This window comes from Manacus candei, unplaced genomic scaffold (assembly GCF_025592945.1).
Source record: "Manacus candei isolate 608988 ecotype Guabito, Panama unplaced genomic scaffold, ASM2559294v1 h1tg000005l, whole genome shotgun sequence".
NCBI lineage: Eukaryota > Metazoa > Chordata > Aves > Passeriformes > Pipridae > Manacus > Manacus candei.
Window position 1 is genome coordinate 26711903 of NW_026138053.1, and position 19758 is coordinate 26731660.

Here is a 19758-nt window from a genome sequence, read left to right on the forward strand (position 1 = left end):
CTCCCCTCTATTTCCCGAGCTCCATTGCGGAGCCGCCGCTCGCCATATTGCGCTGCGGGGGTTGCGGCGGCAGCGCCGGCCGGAGGGACCCGGGCGGGACCCGGCGGCACTCGGTGAGCGGGGCCGGGCGGGGCTGTCCCTGTGGGGGCCGGCCAGGGCAGGGCTGGGCTCGGGCGGTGCCGGTGCCCGGAGCGGGGCTGCCCCGGGGCGGGAGGCTGCGGGGAGGCTGCGGGCGGCGTTGCGGGGCGGGGGGCGCCGCTCGGGGCCGGGGTGTCCGGGAGGAGCCGTGGCAGGGCGGCCCCAGCGCACCCCGACCCCGCGGCCGCGGGCACCGAGCCGCCCCCGGGCCGGGGGGGCTGCACCGCGGGGCGATGTGTATCTGTCGTGTAGGTATGTACGTGTGCCTACACAGTGTCTGTGGGTGCGGGGGAGCTGCGGGCAGGGGCAGCGCACGCCGCCCCGCACGGCAGCCGCAGTACCGCAGCGGCAGCCCCGGAGCGCGGCACTGCGAAACGCCGTCCTTGGGAAGGGAGAGCCCATTAGCGCGGGCGGGAGCCGGCATTGTTGGGGCTGCGGATCGCCCCCTCTGTAAAATATGACGGTGGATATGATTTATAGCTCTGCCTCCGCGGTCTTTTGTCTCCGCCCGAGCCCCGCGCATCGGGGTGTGCGAGGGGTGATGCTCCTGAGCTGGGGCTCGGAGCGACCTGGCTGCTCCTGCTCCTGGGAAAATGTCGCTTCCCACGGGGCAGCAGGTGCAGGAAGACGCTGTGTCGGGAGCTGTGGATGTGCCTCCTCCCTTCGCACCCGCTCTCGCTGCTTCCCATACGAATTTAGCACCTGTTCCTTGCCAAGTTGTTCACTCTGCGGTAGCTGCCTCTCCAGAATCACTTGCCTCCCTTCCTCCGAGCCCATGGCACAGTGCACGTATGAAACAAGCACTGAGCAATGTTCTCCTCGGGATTTTTGTAAGCTGTTTGTTTTTCAGACCCTCTCCTATGGAAAATAATTGGATCGAGTGCCTAATTCTGCAGAAATCCAGAGGACAGCTAGTGGAGAAAGATGATTTCCAGCATGATAAATCATAATGCAGCCCTGTTTGGAAGTGGCTGTAGCTCCGTGTAATAACTGTGCACTGCACACGGGCTTTTACGGATTAAAGGGAATTGCTTGCATTTGAAAGAACGTGACTGGTGTGCGGGGGAAATTATTGTTGCTTGGGGAAAGTTCTTTAATCAAATATGTCACTCATTTCACTGACAAAGGCTCGATTTGTCATAGGAGTTCCCTGCAGAGGTACTCTAATTTGTATTCATCTGTGTTTTCATTAAAAACTTGTGTAATGAGATCATTTGACTTTCTTATACAGCATGTCAAGCTCAGAGCTGGCACTCAGCATGTCAGCTGAGAGAGAGGCACAGCAGCAGAAAGGGATAAGCAGCGTAATTTGTGTTAAAATATGTATTTGTTTGAAGGGTTAACTTTGTCAGTTGTTTGGAGGTGGGAGGAATTCTCTTTGGGCAGTGTGAGCTGAGTGTCAGCCATGAGCTTTTTGGCTGGGTCTGGCTCTGTAATGGTCCCTTTCAACAATGACAAGTTTGGAACATCTTTATACCTTATTGACCCTGCAAATAGTCATTGATAATGTTTAAAAACTACCTTATTTTTTTGGTGTTTGACTTTGTAATAATACAGGGACACAGATGGTGCATTGGAGGTGTTTTTTCACTTCTTCAGTGGCTAAAACTCCGACCTGTGGCTTCAAAGCTTTGAAGCCCCAGCCTTGCTGCAGCTGCCAAGAAAAGCACTGCTTGTCATGTCTTAGAGGGGAAATAATATGCAGGCCCTGGCAAAATAAATTGCACAGGTCTCCCTTTATCAATGGTGCTTTGTGTTTTAAGAGTGATATGTGGTAATGGGTTGAGTGCAGAGACTTGGTTGGGCATCTTGGGGGATTACAGCAGAATTCTGGCATGTTCAGGGCTGTGTTACCATTCAGGAGGAGTGTGGTTGGCACCCATAGGAACGCTGTCAGTCTTAGATGTGAAATAGATGTTGGGAGAACTGAATTTCTGCAGCTTTCTTTAAACTCTTTCCCATGCTTACAAAAAGAATGGAACTGGGGGGAAAAGGAGCTTCAAAAACCAAGATACGAGTCTGGACTGCTCAGTTGTATTTTTCCTATAAGGAGCACTGGATCTGCTCTTACTGCAGCACCAGTTCTAGGAACATGCGGGAAAGACATATCGGAGTAAAGGAATTCCCTCCATCTTTTTTCCCTAAATACCTTTTACCTATTTTTTTCTGAATAGGTCAGCAGCTTAATAATGGTGTAGACAGAGAGGAAAAGAGATTGGAGAAGGGATGTTGTTGGAGCTCAGCTTGGTTCTTCTTGCTGATGAAAACAACTGGCCTTCGAAGCTGACCCTAAATTCTTAATTTTCTGAGGAATGAGCAGCATTCAATATTATGGAGCTGTTTAGACTTGTTGCAGTGGAGAAATATTTTAGGAATTATCCCTCTCTGCTTTGCCCCCACTTCTGGATCGTGGGGCTCCCTTGCAGACAGCTGAGAGTTAGCAGTAATATTCTGCTAACTAATTGAAAACCTAATCCATGCTTTACTCTTCACCTCTTGGTGATAGCATTAAACTGTTTTGGATAATTACTGGGTTAAACTGTGTGAATATTGCTCCTGTAGTACTGTTTACAAAATGTACAATCTTATTTGTGAGGGAGTTGTTGGAATGCAAATTGTTCTTCGCTGTCACCCAGTTTTCCGCGAGAGCTGCTTCGTTGCCAAATTAACAATTTGGCTCCTATATATTTATTGTAGCTATTAAGTCAATCATACATGAGATGGCTTGAGTCTTTTTGTCTCCCAAGTGTTGTGGGGGAGTTTATTTTCTGTTTGTTAACAGCCAAGCTGTCTTTTGTTCTCCTCAAGAAAATTCTCTCACTGTTGGTTGTGGCTTCACTGTGATAACTGCTAAGTGGGGGGGAAATCTTTCTGTCTGTCTAACATAGCTCTGGAAAAACTGGAATCCAAGCATATTTCTTGATCTGATATTCTCAGAATTGTTCCTATAACGTAAATGCAACAGGGTACTGGTGCTTGCTGTTAATAAAGGGGATGGATGGCAGGTGTGTTGTGTGCTGAAGAGCAGGATACAAAGGGCTCGCTGGATGTGATCCCAGGGCACCTGAATTACAGTGTATTTGACTTGAACTTTCATGATGCTTCTTAAAATGTGCTTAGAAGCATCTTGACACTGTGGCACTGCCCCAGAGCAGCTGTCCAGGAAGGTGATGAGCAGCTTTGCTGTCGGTGGGATGAAAAAGCTCAACCCCCCCTTCATTTCCCCATGGAAATAGAAGCAGATCTGTGCTGGCTCCTCAAGCTTTGGAGTTCAGGGTTAGTGTGGTTATTTCCACGTGCCTTTGGGTTTAGACTGTCTTGGAAACTGGGTCTTTCCAACCTTTTCCACCCTGGGCTCGGGATGGGCGTCTGAGGGCTGGAACAGTGCAGCAGGGGCAGCAGGAGGTACAGCCCTGGAGAGAAATTAAATATGGAATATTAATGTATCAGCTCTCTAGCTCCTTTTTCAAGTCACCCTGAAGTTATGTGCATGTTTGCAGGTTGGGATGACAGAGCTGCCTGACCCCACAACTGTCAGGAAGGAACCTGGAATGTGCACACACCTCTGGCTGGAGGTTCGGGTTTGCTCAGTGTTACATTCAGGACTGCAAAGTCCTGCAGGCAGAATGGAATCAGTGGGTTTCATTTCGCCACCAAAAGTAGGTTGAGCTGTTGGGTGGAGAACAGCTGTGTGTTGGTTTTTTTCCTCCTGGTATAACTGTAGCTGTAGAAGTGATTTTTACCAGCAGAATCACCAGCCAAGAACTGTGTTTCTCCACGTTTCCAGTGTAAAAACTGAAGAGACTGAGTTTTCTCGAGAGCCAACCTTCGCTGCCTTTGTGCAGATGGGAAAGGTCATTTGAATTGTAGTGCAGGGATGTTCCAAGGATTTGTGTTAAAATACACAGCAAATGTAAAGGCTAAAGCAGTTGAAATGATCAAACCTCACCTTACTGATTGCAGTGGTCAGGTCTTGCTTTTGGCAGCTGTTGCTTCAGGGAGGCAGCAAGAAAGTGGTTCACCACAAAAAAAATGTGCCAGCAGTGCAGGGCAAGGAAAAACCCCAAAATCTCATTAAAAATATCCTAAGGCAACACATGTCATTCCTGGCCTGTTTGTGTGAATCTAGTTGCTGCGACAGATTCGACTTTTCTGGAGTTTGAAGGTTTACTTTTGTTTGCTCCCAAAAATTTTCAGTCCTTTATCCCTCCTATCTGATACAGTACTGAAATGAATATTAGAAAGGCATTTTTGCTTTTCTCCATCCCAGTTGGTTATTAACTCTGCAGTCTAAGATTGATTTAAGAGATGAAAAAGCTCATTTTTGAAACTCACCTGGGTAGACACACACACTTCCTAATATGAGAAACTTCGCATAAAATTTAACAACTAGCAGATAAAATCACAATTCTACTCCTCCAGAGTTCTGCTTAATATTGTTGCTTCACAGGGCTAAATTATGGCTTGGTAGTGGCTGTTTTCCTTTTTATTTGAGTTGCTGGCCAAGGTCTCTGGCACAGTTGAGGTCAAGTGCTTGCCTGATCTATTGACCCACATTAACAGTGAAAAGCTGCTGTTCCTGTACTGGTTGTGGGGTTTGTTTTCACTCCTAGCAGAAGCATTAATGTTGTAGCATATTTTAATACTAGTTTGGACAAGATATCGATGGTGTGAAAGGCAAAGTACCAGGATTTGAGCTTTAGTGATTAAAGTAACCTTACTGCCTGATGCATTAGAACAGTGGGCAATGGTTGCCTTTTTTTTGGTGTGTGTACCAAAACCTGTGAAGTTTTCTAATCAATCTCTTTGAGATTAAAAAAAAACCCTAAGCTTTTTAATTAAATGCACAGAGAAGCACCAACTTAAAATCACAAACTTGTGTCACATCCGAAGGTATGTGACTGTTCTTAACACTGTGATAAAACAGCCTGGGGTATCATAAGAAGTGTAATTTGGTGCTTTTTTTTTCCTTACTGCCCTTGCCATCTAAACCAGGAGGAATTATGTCCCTTTGGACACTTCTGTCAGCGTTGGATCCACTGAACCCTTCCAGAGGTGTCCATATGCGCAGCAGGTGGGTTGTGTGAGGTCACAGCCCAGGATGAGCAGCTTGGCAGCCAGGTTGGGGATGCTCCATGGATCAGTCCCTCTCAGGTCCAGGACATGGGGAATGACGACTGAAGATCCCATATCTTAAGGCAGCAGGTGGAACACTTTCTCAGGAGAATAAATACAGTGAAGAAGATGTAAAAGATCATGTGCTTCCAAGCCTGTGGTGTCAGAAATGCCAATATGATTTTTTTCCCTCTGTCAGATGTCCAGCAGCTTCCAGACATTCCATCATCACAGCTTTAGGTGTCGTTACTTGCTTTTCAAGGAAGGATTTTTTTTTTAATGGTGAAGAGAAAGACCTGTTAAGTTTCTAGGCAGGCTGTGGGAAAACAGGAGTTCGGGACTAGTTATCAGGAAAACTAAAATCTGGGATCTGGTGTGATTGAGAGGGATGGTCATGCTGGGAAAAGATTTTTAGTGTAATCAACGTGGCGGCTGTTAAACTGTGCCCATGCCTTGGATTTCTCTGCATTCCTCAGTTTTATTGGCTGCTTTGGGACATTTTTGAGTCTGTGGTCTTGAATTAATTATGCCATGTCTTTCCCTCCTGGCTGGGAACGCTCCAGGGCAGCACTGAGGTTGTCTCTCTTTGCTGCTGTTCTTTATAGACTGGCAAACCTCAGATTTCTCAGTATTTAAATGTACAACTTGGCACAGCTTTGAGTGTGTCAACATCAGCATCTGCCACTGGTGTATTTACAAATAGTTTTATTGTATTAGGAACTTCTCCACTGTGCCAGTCCATCACTTATCTGCCATTCAGTGGGACTTGGATGGACCCATCTGAACACAGAATTTTTGTTTTAATATTAGTTGTCTGGTTTTATTATAGTGAAACTGTTTTCTCAGCCATAGTGGGGCCATATTGATACAATTGATCAAAACATCAGAATGTTCATCTCTTCATTTCCTTCTGTAAATACAGGAGGAAAATAGGATGGCAAGGAACCAGGTGAAAACACTGTTAAATTGGGATTGCCAGGGTGGTTATCACATGTTTAATTTTTAATGACTTATAATGGTGAGAGGGTAAATCTGCTTTGTTTCATCACATCGGACGTGGACCGTAACCCACGTCCCCAGGTGCCACATCCACATGTCTTTTAAATCCCTCTAGGGATGGGAACTCCACCACTGACCTGGGCAGCTGTGCCAGTGCCTGACAGCCCTTTCACTGAGGAAATTTTCCCAAAATCCAACCCGAACCTCCCCGGTGAGAGGACTGTGCTGGCATTTGTGAGGATCTTTGGAGGACTTAAGGTGGTGGTGAAGTTTGTAATGATGCAGGTGGTTTTAAATACACACTATCAAAAGCCCAGTTCAGAATCCAGGGATGATGCCCTGACGTGGATCTGATTCCTTTCTTCCCAGCAGCACTGTTGGCCCTGGAGTTGCTGGTGTGCTGGTTTCTTTCTTTTCATGGAGCACAGATCGTAGAATCACAGAATCCCAGAATCAGCCGGGTTGGAAAAGACCTCTGAGATCATCAAGTCCAGCCCTTGATCCAACCCCACTGTGGTTCCCAGCCCATGGCACTGATGCCACATCCACTCTCACCTTCAACACCTCCAGGGATGGAGAATCCACCCCCTCCCTGGGCAGCCCATTCTGATGGGCTGATTACCCTCTCTGGAAAGAATTTCTTCTAATATCCAACCTAAGCCTCCCCTGGCACAGCTTAAGATACCTGTTCCGTGGAAGACAAGGGGAACATGGTTTTAAAACTGAAAGAAGGTAGGTTTAGATTGGATATTTGGAGGAAATTCTTCCCTGTGAGGGTGGGGAGGCCCTGGCACAGGTTGCCCAGAGAAGCTGTGGCTGCCCCTGGATCCCTGGAAGTGTCCAAGGCCAGGTTGGACGGGGCTTGGAGCAGCCTGGGCTGGTGGAAGGTGTCCCTGCCCATGGCAGGGGCTGGAACAAGATGGGATTCAAGGTCCCTTCCAACCCAAACCATTTTGGAATTCTATGATGATACAATTCTGTGTCTCTTCTCCCTTGTTCTTTATTCTGATTCAGTGATTCCATCACACACAGACAGTCCCAGGACGTGTTTGTTTGTAAGCTATCACCCAGTGAAAAGCACCGTGTTGCAAATGCTTGTTATTTGTTATCAGATTTGGCTTCTGAAGCTTGGAATTGCTATTTGGAGTTTCAGCTTCATATTTTATATTAATTTGGCATCTTTTATAGTCCTTTAATTGGCTGTGATTGTGCTGTGCACGTGAGACTTCTAGTTAATGTGTGCAAAATGTTTGAAACGTGTTGGGAGCCTCTCATTTTTAGCCATGGCAGGCATTTACAAAGGAGCTCACATTACCCATCAGTATTAACTATAAAGTGTTTGGTAATAATTTTGAAATTAGCCCATTAATATACTTTTAGGCATTTTATGAATAGCTGGAACTGTTCACTTGGTAACATTGATTTATTTTTTTTTATCTGATCCTCATGAATTTGCAGATGGATAGTTAACCTGCCCCCACTTACAGCTCTGTTCTAAGTGTTCTTTTTCTTAAATACATGGCTATATCGTGTGTTTGTGAAGAAAACTCCCATTTAAGCAGATTTGCTGGATGTTCTGTATAACATAACAGGTGTCTGAGGGCCCAAATCCCTTGTTGCTGTTTCAACAGCTCACACAAATGGATTCTACTCTGTATAAAGCCAGTGGTCACTGTTGTCCCAAAAAAGCCTTCTGATGTTTCTTATGCGGGCAGGGAGGATGCTCACAGAATAATTGGCCACATAGGTTGTAAAAGGTCAGATTTCTTCAGCTTTTTATTGTGGCAGTGGTTTATTGGTGGTAGTTGCTGTTGGCTTTTTTTGGCTGGGTCACTTTCTACACAGCAAAACTAAGGATAAATGTCTCTAATAGTGAGAGAACTCCATCATCAGAATAATTTGGGTTGGAAGAGACCTCCAAAGGTGATCTGACACAACCTCCTGGTAAAAGCAGGTCAGGTTGCTCCCCACCACAGTTGAGTGTGACTGTCTCTGATGCTGAATGGAAATACTTTCTCATTTTGGTTTTGGTACCTTAGGTAATTGTTGCTTTCTGTCTGGCTCGTAGTGTGAGCCCACAGCACAAGCTCCTCGAGGTTTTAAATGGGATTTTAATGTCTGAAGCAGACGGTGGTGATGGAGAGCAAATCGTATCCTAATTTGTGTGTTGGAGGTGAGCTGCCCTACAGAGCCCCTGTGCTGTGATTGCACCCCTGAACATCAGGGCATGGGGCTGAACTCGGTGTTAGCGAAGCTCAGGGGTCATTGTGTCGAGGGAAGGTGACTGTGCACGTGGCAAATAGAATATTGAATGCAGTTTGCAAACAGGAGGTGAAAACCTTCCCAGTAGGGGATGCTGTGACACTGAACTTCACTGGGAGGACAGGGCCTGGTGGGTGAAGGGACTAAAGCCATTCAGTAAGACTTTGCTCTCTTGAGCTGAGCCCCTTTGGAGATCAGGGTCACTATAGGCAGTGCCACATAAACTCAGGAGAGGCAGCAGGAGTGGTGACAGTAGGGAGGAAGGGGAGGCACAGGCAGATGCAGTGACACACTTGTTCAGGATCACTGAGCAGTTCAGTTCAGAGCTGGGAACAAGCTGAGCTCCAGGCCAGAGCCTGATTCCACTGTCTCCCAGGGATCTTTTGATCCAGAGAGGAAAAAACTTTCCCAACAGCGTGAATGCTCAAGGTAATGCTGGATTATAACCTGCTGTTAGTTGTCCTGTGTTATAACTGAACACAGAGCCATCCGAGCTGCCAGTCAACTGCAGGCCAGATTAATTTCTTCAAATAGTGTCTTCCAGAATTGTATGATTTTTTTTTTTTTCAAATCAAGCTCTTCAGTCAGAAAGTAAAAGCAGAAAAAACCTTACATTTCAGCCTTTTTTAATTGAATAAATTTAAATGAACGACAGAATTGAAGACTTTGTGAAAACATGCAGTCTGCCCCCGGTACTAGTTATAGTATGAGAGAGAGAGTAAAACCCCAAACTCTAATCCTTTTAAGCCTCCAAGTAACTGTAGTATGATACCTGTTTTTAAAGGACCTAATCCTTTGGAAAGAAAAACCAGAATGGCCGAAGGTGCTGTTGAACTTGGCACACCAAAGAGAAGTCTAACTCTTACTGTTTTAAGTCTAAATATTTACCTTTTACAACTTGGAACAGAAATCAGTTGATCTCTAAGATTTTAATACTCTGTAAAAATATGTGTAATAGATTTTTTTTAAGAGCCTGATGCAATTTTTTTTTTCCTCAAAAGTGTTTTTTTTTTTCATGAAAGTATCAGAAATGTGGACACTGTTTAGAGTTGCATTGGGGTGATGTGGTTATGGCTGGGTTTGTGGGTTATCTGCTCCAGCTGCTTGGCACCATTCCAGCCTTTCCCTGTCCTCAGGGTGTGCTGACACAACCACACCTGCACATGCTCTTTAGCCTTTGCCTGGACTAAAATAGGGCTAAAATAGGCAGTGCAGAGCATTTTGGAGCATAATCCAGGTTGTGAGGGATCTCTGGGGGCATCCAGGGGAAAGCCTCTGGTTCCCTGGTTAAAGCAGGGCACTGTTAGTGCCAACACAGGAACTTTGGGGAACCAATATAGTGCCAACATAGGGAGCCCTAAATTGTTCTAAATGACAAATTTCGAGGTGTAAGTCAAGGAGCCATGGGGTATTGGTGGGTCTGAGGGGTGGGAGAGCTCTGCAAGGTAAGTTGGGAAGAGCAGGAGCAGAGACACCTCCTTCAGAAGGACACTGGCATAAATTCCCCAGTTGGTGAGGAGGCAGGAGATCCAAGGGCCTTTCACATGGGCTCTTCCACACTGATATTTTTTCCCTGTAACTACCTGTTTTCCAGCACTTCAGGAACAAGACTTATTTTCTTGTGAAGTTTTGGAACCCCAACCATTTTTCTTCAGATTTGTTTTAGAAAATGAGCACAAAGAGCGGGATTGCATAAGCCCTGTTTTCCAAGGAAATCAGGCTTAAATAGGAAGTTTTCAGCTGGAGTGATGTACTGCTCTTTCCTGGATCCACAGGCTCATCTCCCAGCACTGTTCAGCTTGTGGGTGAAGTTTGGATTTATAAAGTCAATCCAAAGTTTCCTGAAGAAAAGCACAGGTGGCGTTTGTTTTATTTTGTTTTTGACACTGTAACAACATGGAGAACTGAGAAACAGCCTGGGTAGGATAAACCAAAATTGACCCATTCTGATAATCTTGAACAATCCCCCTGTTTCCAGTTTTCTTCTACAAAAGATGCAAATCAACCAGGCAAGTTTTAGGACTAAACACCAAATGTCAGCTTGTTTCCCGTTTTCCAGCTGCTGTTTGGAGCAGGGGAGGGACAGGGAATCAAACCTGGAGAAATGAGATGAGCCTTAAGGTCCCTTCCAACCCAAAGTATTCCAGTGTTCTACCTAATAGCCATAACACTGGATGTGGCTACTTTATGTCAGGCTTTTTTCCCCCCTCCTTCTTTTTTCCTAAGGTGAGAAAACTCTGATTTCTGTGCCTGGATGGAAGTAGATCTGATAATCTTCACTGCACTGCTTCTGTTGCTTTTCCCTTCACAATTAATTAAACCTTACAAAGTAACCTTGTTCTCCAGAGAGTTTTTGGCTCTTTTCGTATAGAACTTGATGAGTTGGAAACTGGATTATAATGTATGTGGTAGATGCTGATAGAAAATGCATTTGGCTGCTGAATTGAAGGGTCTGGAAATACAAATTTAGGTTTAAAAAAGTGGTAAAAGAAAGGAAGAAAGCACTTCTTCCACCAAGAAGAAATGTCTGCAGCTGTAATCTTGCTACTTCTATAGTTACATTTATTTTTTTAAACATACTCCTCAGTCCAGGGTAAGTTTTCCTGCTTCAAGGCAGGCATTTTTGGAGAGGTGGGAAGGATTGCCTCCTCTACCCCAGTGTGAGAGTATCTTTTGTTCAGAAACATCCTTTTCTTCAGTCGTTTTCCCCTCACTTTTTCACGTCTGCAGTGACCATGTGTGGTAATTTTGCCTCATCTCATCCAATAATCCTGAAATTCTGATGGGACAGCGTTGCAGTTTCTCTGTGTGGTCCTTTGTTTTATCGGTCAGTGACTGTGTTGCACTTGATCTTTCAGCATTCCCTAAACTTCTGTTTGGAAACTCCATGCAGTGTGTTTTCAGGAGGAAGGAAAAGCCATCCTGGTGTGCCCCAGTGAGCACTTTGAGCTGGTTTTTTGTCATGTCTAATTTTGCCCTTCCCCTTGGTCAGGAGGCCGACCCTGCTGGACCCCTCTGCACATTTGTGAGTGGATGTTTTAGGAATATTTTCCACATCAGGTGGCGTTTGCAGCATTGGCACCGCACGGCCGAAGTTTTGTGGCCTTCAGTTCCGTGTCACTTTTGTTTAACAACTCAGCTGATTTTTGCCAAGTGTTCACGGCTCACTGGCTCCCTCAGTTTTTCTGGAGGGGCACAGAGCACGGATTATCCGTGGAGCTGTGGATGAATAAGTGTTCCCCCAGAACTCCTGCTTCGCTGGCACAGAGCCCGCTGTGTCTGCGAGGATCTGCAATTCCACTGGCTTGGGAGAGGGAGTGGATCCTGCACCGGGCGCGCAGGAGCGTTGAGCTTGTTTCTCTTCTCCTTCCCAGCCATGTCTCAGGCCGTGCAGACCAACGGGACGCAGCCCCTGAGCAAGACCTGGGAGCTGAGTCTGTATGAACTGCAGAGAACACCTCAGGTAATCCTCGAATCCCAGAGTGCTTGGGTTGGAAGGGACCTCTGGAGATCCCCCAGTCCAACTCCTGCCAAGGCAATGTCACCTGGAGCAGGTGACACAGGGACACGTCCAGGTGGGGTTGGAATATCTCCAGAGAGGGAGACTCCAGGCTCTCCCTGGGCAGCTGTTCCAGTGTTCTGTCACCCTCATGGAAAGTTCTTCCCGTGTTGAGGTGGAACTTGTTTTGTTTTAGTTTCTGGCCATTGCTCCTTGCGCTGTCAGTGGGCACCACTGGAGAGTCTGGCACCATCCTCTGACCCACCTTGGAGTTTTTGATGTGCATTAATGAGATCCCCCTCAGTCTTCTCTCCAGACTAACCAGGCCCAGCTCCCGCAGCCTCTGCCCATAACACAGATGCTCCAGACCCCAACTCATCTTCATGGCCCACTGGACCCTCTCCAGTAGCTCCTTGCCTTTCTTGTGTGCTACAGAGCTGGCCTTGCTGGTAGTTTGATGTGTTTATGTAGGTCCTGTTTTGTCTGCTTGCCGTGTTTCCCTGTAGTAACACACGCCATCTCCATGAGGCAGTGTCTAAATTCCTTCAAAGAACTTTTCCTTTCCGTGGCACTAGGAAGCCATCACGGATGGGCTGGAGATCGTGGTGTCCCCCCGGAGCCTGCACAGCGAGCTGATGTGCCCCATCTGCCTGGACATGCTGAAGAACACCATGACCACCAAGGAGTGTCTGCACCGGTTCTGCGCCGACTGCATCATCACGGCCCTGCGGAGCGGGTGGGTGACACTGCGGGAAGGGCAGCCAGGAGGGGCCGAGGGTTCGTCTGGGACAGTCACTGTACACCTTGCACATCTCCTTCTTCCACCTCCAGCCATCTCTGGCACACACATCTCATTCTTCCCTCCTGAAAAACCATCCCATAACTCTGTTTCTTGCAAGGAATTGAAACCCTCTTTTATATTCTTTCTTTTTTAACTGTTTAATCCAGTAACAGTAAACCAAATGTTACTTTCAAAAATAAATTTCATTTCCCTTATTCTTCCTTTTCCTAATAATAAGTTTCAGATTGTGTGGCCTTCAGCTGTAGTTCTGCTTCCAAGCTTCACTCCTGTGCTAAAGTGCAAATATCTTTTCTTGTATTCTTCAGTTACACGTTCATATTTTCCCAGATAGAATTCTGAGGTAACCAATAGCAATTAAGGCAATGATGGTTTTATTTCTGATAATGGCAATTATCTGTGTCACGCTTAATTTGCTGTGCCTGGGTAAATTCTGATGAGTAATTAGGAAAAATTCATTAGAGGGAAACAAACCATCAGGAGTAAAGACACCAGGCTTTCAGCTACTGAGGCCTCTTCCTCTCTCAGGAAAAAGATGGTGTGATCCTGCTGTTTTAGTTAAATGAGCACAAATAGTAGGAAGGACAAGATTGGGTTAGTTTTCCCAGTAATTAGCGCTTGAACAATTGAATAGATTTCTTAGCCTTTGTTTTGCCCTGTGAGTGCTAGAAATCACAGAATCCCAGAATGCCAGAATGGTTTGGGTTGGAAGGGACCTTACAGCCCATCCAGTCCCACCCCCTGCCCTGGGCAGGGACACCTTCCACCAGCCCAGGTTGCTCCAAGCCCCGTCCAACCTGGCCTTGGACACTTCCAGGGATCCAGGGGCAGCCACAGCTTCTCTGGGCAACCTGGGCCAGGGCCTCCCCACCCTCGCAGGGAAGGATTTCTTCCTAAGACTGTGCCTTAATATAATTTCCACTAGAGATCCATTTTTTCTAGGTGAAAATCCAGCCAGAGAGTGAAGGGAAGAACCGGTTGGCAGAGTGGGACTTTTGAACTCCTTGGTCTAAACACAGTTTGTTCAGACATACCTTAAAATAAAAAAGCAGCAGGGAGAGGTATGTTTGGGATTTTTGTTTAAATATCTGCAACTGCCATCCCAGATTTACTATAAATACTGAGTCTTAGCGAGCCCTTTGACTAAGAATGGCAGCAGCAGGGCAGAGTTTTGTCCCTGCTGGAGAGTTAGTGCCCTTTGCTTCCTTCTTGTTCACGTCCAGCAACAAAGAATGTCCCACGTGTCGCAAAAAGCTCGTTTCCAAGAGATCCCTGCGCCCAGACCCCAACTTCGATGCTCTCATCAGCAAGATTTACCCGAGCAGAGATGAATATGAGGCTCATCAGGAGAGGGTGCTGGCACGAATCAGCAAACACAACAACCAGCAAGCCCTGAGCCACAGCATCGAGGAGGGATTAAAGATCCAGGCCATGAACAGGTACATTAATCGTGTCATTTGTCCACGTGTCACCTCGTTTGCCTTCAAACTAAAAATATGCTGCCTGTGTAGCTTGAGAGTCCTCTCCTCTCTTCTGAAGTCTGCCAAAATAATTTTCAGCCTTTGGCAAAACAGTTTTTAAGCTTTTGCCTACTAAGAGAAACCTTCGTACTGCTCTCTGCAACGCCTGTGGTGGCCTGATGGAGATTTCAGCTTAGTTTTACCCAATTATGGCTGTCATGTCTTGGGTAACAACCCATAATACAAGGAATTCTGTACCAAAATACTACCCTTCCATGCAAATAAATGCACATAATACCAGGACTTAAGTTTTAGTCGCAACTTAACTCACAGGCTGGAATATGTGGTGATTGCACTGTAGTGAAATTTCCAGTGTCCATTTAAACTTCAAAGAGCCACCTGGGAAAGAGACCCCAGACTTTCTGTTGTGGTGAAGCATGGTGTGATTTGTATTTTTAATCACACGTGGATTCATGTTTAGATGAAAATAATGGTCTGCAATTGCCTGAAAAGCGACTGTATGAAGTTAAAATGGTCTTAAAACATGTCTGGAAGTTGTTTGAGGGATAGGAAAAAATTAATAATCTTGTCTATGAGAATCTTTTTCTAAAAAAAATATTAATATTTGTACAGGGCCTGTCCCCTGGGTGAATTCTGAGTGGGGATCAGGGTTGGTCTGTATTTATTGTGCCCAGGTTACAGAGGGGCAAGAAGCAGCAGATCGAGAACGGCAGCGGAGCAGAGGATAACGGAGACAGCTCCCACTGCAGCAACGCCTCCACACACAGCAACCAGGAGGCAGGGCCCAGCACCAAGAGGACCAAAACCTCGGATGATTCCGGGCTGGAACTGGACAATAACAACACCACTGTGGCCATAGACCCTGTGATGGATGGGGCCAGTGAGATCGAGCTGGTCTTCAAGCCTCACCCCAAGCTCATGGAGAACGACGACAGCGCGCAGACGAGGTCAGTCTGCTGCTCCTCTCATGTGCTCTGCTTCTCCTTGCTGCTGCTTTTGGCTTCTGTCACCTCTTGGGGCTTGGAATAATCCATTTACTTTGGTCACACAACATCCTGTTCAACCATATCACAGAGTCACACAGTGGTTTGGGTTGGAAGGGACCTTAAAGCCCATCTTGTTCCACCCCCTGCCACAGGCAGGGACACCTTCCACCCCAGGTTGCTCCAAGCCCCCTCCAACCCTTGTGTGTCCAACCCTTGGACACTTCCAGGGATGGGGCAGCCACAGCTTCTCTGGGCACCCTGTACCAGTGCCAAATGCAAATAAGCACTCCTTCCCTCTTCCCATTCCAAGTCAGGTACTGCTCAGCTATTGGAAAGTTACAGTAATGAGCTGTTTCAAGCCTTTGATCACAAATAAAGATGTTTTTAAGGTTTTTTTTTTAGTATTGCAGTTCACAGTAGGTAGTGGGATGATGGTGTAGTATCAGCCCCTTTCTACTATTCTGAGATTCTTTGGGAATAAACAAACCTTGTGGAAGTGTCAGCAGTTTTCAGAGCAGCTTTGTGCCAGCAGGATTTGCAGGCTGGAAGGTTTTCCTGGGTTTTTTTTGTTCATAATCCAGTCCAAGCACTGACAGCAAATTTTGGCTCACAGCAACGAGTAGTTTTGTGGAGTTTCCTCAGGTCTCTTCTTTGCTTTCTCTGCTGATATGTCTCTGTAATGTCTGTCAATCTGTGAGAAGCTCCAGCTGTGAGCTGTCTTTAAAGGCCTTTTCACAACTGGTGTTTAATATTTGGAGGCGTTCCAGATGTTTTTCCCCCCGTCCCTGCTGCTCAGACATTGTGGTTGCTGTCACAGGTACATCAAGACCTCAGGCAATGCCACAGTGGATCACTTATCCAAGTACCTGGCTGTGAGGCTGGCTCTGGAGGAGCTTCGGAGCAAAGGAGAATCCAACCAGATGAACCTGGACACGGCCAGTGAGAAGCAGTACACCATCTACATCGCCACTGCCAACGAGCAGTACACTGTAAGCACCTCTGGCCCACACTAAATCCCGCTGGGAACGTGTCCTTCAGACAAATCCAGATTCAATTCCACCCAGCTGCACTTGTCCCGAGTTGGCTTTAGGGTAAAATCCATGGCATCGGGTTATTTAGAAGCAGATCAGCTGCTTGCCAAGAAAATGGAGACAGCAGAGGCTTGGTTGGTAGAAAAGGAGGCATATTAATTACTTTGGGAAAATGCAGTGGTGCAGTAACTACAAGTTGGCTTATGGTGTTATTTTCCAGTTAAAATGGACGAGGGAAAAATAACACTTCAACACTCTTGGGGTTTGGTGAGCTGGTAACTCGTGCCACATTACTGGGGACTCCTTCAAGCCAACACGTTGAAGTGATATTTAAGGAGCCTGTTTTACAGCACGACCAGATTTACTTCATTTGTGTCTTGCTCTTCTCTTCCAGGTGCTAAATGGGTCGTTTTCCCTGGAACTGGTCAGTGAGAAGTACTGGAAGGTGAACAAGCCCATGGAACTGTACTATGCGCCCACGAAGGAGCACAAATAGGCCATGCTGGGAAACTGGGCTGGGACTGACTCTTTTTATAGCTACAACTTCTTTAATATGAAAAGAAGGCACCACCAGTATCTTCCTGGACAATACACGTGCTGCCTTCGGGCACCCTCAGTATACTCAGTAATATGATTAGACAGTATTCTGGGTTGTATTTAATTTAGTCTTTGGGTTGGGTTTTTTGGATTTTCCCTAGGAGACTAAATGACCTTCTCCATCCAGTGCATTCCAGTGTTTGACATGCTTTTTTTGTTCCTAATGCATGATAACTGAGCAAGTGTTCCAGTTTGGAATGTCTTCATTTTGTCCAGGTAAATCTGGATTTCTCCTACATTTGACACAGTTACAGTAGCCTCTGTGAAGTACTGATGGCCAAGGAAGTCTGTTCAATAGTAGCATATGCCAAGGAAAGTGTTAAATGTTAGAATTTGGTACCAGTTCTCCATCTGAAAGATTGGTAGAGAACGGATTTTGGATGGCCTTGCAGCTAGAGGTGATTCCCTAGGAAAGGTTTATTAAGTCATTTTCTTGTGAACAAATGTGAGTTTGGTATCTTGTGAGAGGCATCACTGCCCATGGCAGGGGGTGGAACGAGATGGTCTTGAAGGTCCCTTCCAACCCAGACCATTCTGGGATTCTGTGATTCTAAATAGAGCTGCAGTGAGAAATCTTGGAAACCTTGCTGTTTACTGGTCTTAATTTGATCCTTCAGGGCAAGGGGATTCATGAGATTGGTTTGGTTTTCAGTCAAAACAAGCCCAAACAACCCAAACCCGTAACTCTTCCCCATGCAGGATGTGCCAGTGTTGATGATTGCCTCCTGGCCTCTCTGACAATGCCCTGTCCTCACAGCTTAAGGGAAGTAAATCTTGTGGAAGTGTCACAGCCCTGCTCTGTTCCCTGGAGTGGGATCTCTGTTGTGAGTGTGTTAGAATGTGCTCTAAAGAACTGTCTGGAAAACTTGTTTTTTAAAGCAAATCCCCCAAATTCCAGCACATGGCCATCAAAATGCTTTGCTTTAGGGAATTGTGCCACCCCAGCAATGACCTTATCCTGGTGTGTGAGTAGGAAAGACTTCAGCCATAAGCTGCTCCAAGATTCTCCTTTTTTTCCTTTGCCATAGCTTTAACAAACATGGCTTAGCACTTTGGAAGACAACTTTAGTACTTGACAACGTGTACCACTGAGTGTCTTAACCTTAGGTTTGAGTGTTCCAGCTTGGCACTGGGCCCTCGTGAGGCCTGGGAGCTGCTGTTTGCATGTTCCACCCCTCTGCCCAGGCTCTGGGGGAGCTGCTTCCCCTGTGTCCTGCCTGAAGGATGTTCTGTCCCCACGAGGTTCCCTTTGCTGGAGGACTTGCTGATGACCCCTCACCTCTCTGCACCTGGAGCTCAAGGCAGAGCTGGTGATGGGTGAGAAGCAAGACTTCACACCACAGTGTTGCTCCTCCTGTGTGCTGCCCGCAGTTCCACTGGTTTTGGCATGTGCTACACCAGTATTCCAATGCTTGGAGATTCTCCTGGGAAGGATTTACCCTTCCCTGGCCCCAGGCTTTCCTAGCACCTGTAAATACGTGTCCTTTCCAGCTGCTGTTCCAGGTCAGCTTTATCCCCCTGAAAACTGCACAGGCTTCCTTGAGTAACTGAATTGTTTTCTCTGACTGGAGAGACTTGGGGGTTTTGTGACTTGAAGTTTTGAAGCCCCAGAACACAGAGGGGGCAGTTCTTAAGGAAATATGTTCTTACTTTCTGGTGAAACGTTGCTGTATAGACTAGTAGTGCATGTCCACAGAATATAACCGGGGGGTGGGGGAGCAGCCATGGGAAATGCTTTAAATTCATGGGGAAACTTCTAGATTAGTTGTCAGCATCCCTTCCGGTGTGAGAGCTGTAGGGATGAACAGGCCCTGAAGCAAGAGGGGTGTTTGTGAAGCTGAGCAGTCTGTCTAGGAGCTGTCTGTCACTTTGTCCCCAGTTCTTTCAAAAAGTGTGGGAGAATGTGAAGCTTTTATTTTCATGTTGTAGTGAATTTCCTGAATATTTATGTTCTTTAAATATTATATATATAATGTAGTTGTTTGATTAAACCATTGATTGCACTGTGACTCTTTAGTGCTAGAAACTATTTTATTTTCAACATGATGTTACTCTTGCCCCTTTCAAAGCCGTGTTATTTTCAAGTACATAACATGTTAGGTATGGGTAAGCCTAACTTATCTCCTGTCCAACTAAAGTCCCACTGAAATGCTCAAACTGACAATAAAAGCAAAAATGTTATCAACAACCTGTTGGAACTTTCAGTGCTGCTTCCTGTTGAAGCTGATAAAAGAAGCCCTTTGGGGTGTGTTTTAGTGCTGCCCCTGAGCTCCACCTTGTTGGGTGTTCCAGTCCCTTGGAAGCAGTGAACTCCAAAGGGTGTTCTGTGCCTTGAATGAGAAATAGAGGCACATAGGAGGCAGCAGCTCTTCCACTGACTTGTCTCAAGTGTTCCTGTTCCAGTCAGATCCTGTAGCCCCAGGAAGGGGATGAAGGATTTTCGCAGCACTGGGTTAAACCCCGGTACTTTTGTTGCACTGAACTGCATGAAGCAGCTTTGGTCCAAAGCAGTGGAGGGCAACTGTAAATCACCTGGGCTGAGGTACCTTATTTTATTTTAAACAGTGAAGTTTTGTTTCTTTGCTTGTTTTCTCTCTGCATTTACAACTGTTAACCAGAGGCTGCCCCTTGAGCTGAGGCAGTGTCTGTGTTCACCAAGAGCTGTACTGAAGCTCTCCCACCGTGTAAGATCCCTTTGTGCCCGTGCTCCTGCTGCTCCCTGGGCTGCCCCTGATTATCCCAGTTGCCTTTGAACAGCCTGAAGTCCCTTAAAGCTTCCCTAAATCCCAGCTAAGCAGAAAACATCCTGAGTGCTCATGGGTTCTGCAGTAGGGAGGTGGCCGTGTCCCCA

General features: G+C 46.4%; 1 protein-coding gene across 2 annotated transcripts; it reads left to right on the forward strand.

The window, feature by feature from the left end:
- The first annotated feature begins 18 nt into the window (after nucleotides 1-18).
- On the forward strand, nucleotides 19-19095 carry RNF2 (ring finger protein 2). 2 transcript variants are annotated; one of them, XM_051794442.1, is made up of 7 exons: nucleotides 19-113; nucleotides 11889-11977; nucleotides 12589-12749; nucleotides 14036-14251; nucleotides 14968-15240; nucleotides 16097-16268; nucleotides 16705-19095. In XM_051794442.1, exons 2-7 carry the CDS (start codon nucleotides 11891-11893, stop codon nucleotides 16804-16806), a joined length of 1011 nt encoding a protein of 336 aa, XP_051650402.1. In that variant the 5' UTR covers nucleotides 19-113; nucleotides 11889-11890; the 3' UTR covers nucleotides 16807-19095. The 2 variants fall into 2 exon arrangements, with proteins under 2 accessions (XP_051650402.1, XP_051650392.1); XM_051794432.1 differs by lacking the exon at nucleotides 19-113 and adding an exon at nucleotides 374-390.
- The last annotated feature ends 663 nt before the right edge of the window (nucleotides 19096-19758 follow it).

Bases quoted from the DNA above. Each gene is read 5' to 3' on its own strand.
- RNF2 (XM_051794442.1), top strand. From the start codon at position 11,891: ATGTCTCAGGCCGTGCAGACCAACGGGACGCAGCCCCTGAGCAAGACC. The intron at 12,750-14,035 runs GTGGGTGACACT...GTTCACGTCCAG, and splicing joins ATCACGGCCCTGCGGAGCGG to CAACAAAGAATGTCCCACGT. The intron at 16,269-16,704 runs GTAAGCACCTCT...CTTCTCTTCCAG, and splicing joins CTGCCAACGAGCAGTACACT to GTGCTAAATGGGTCGTTTTC.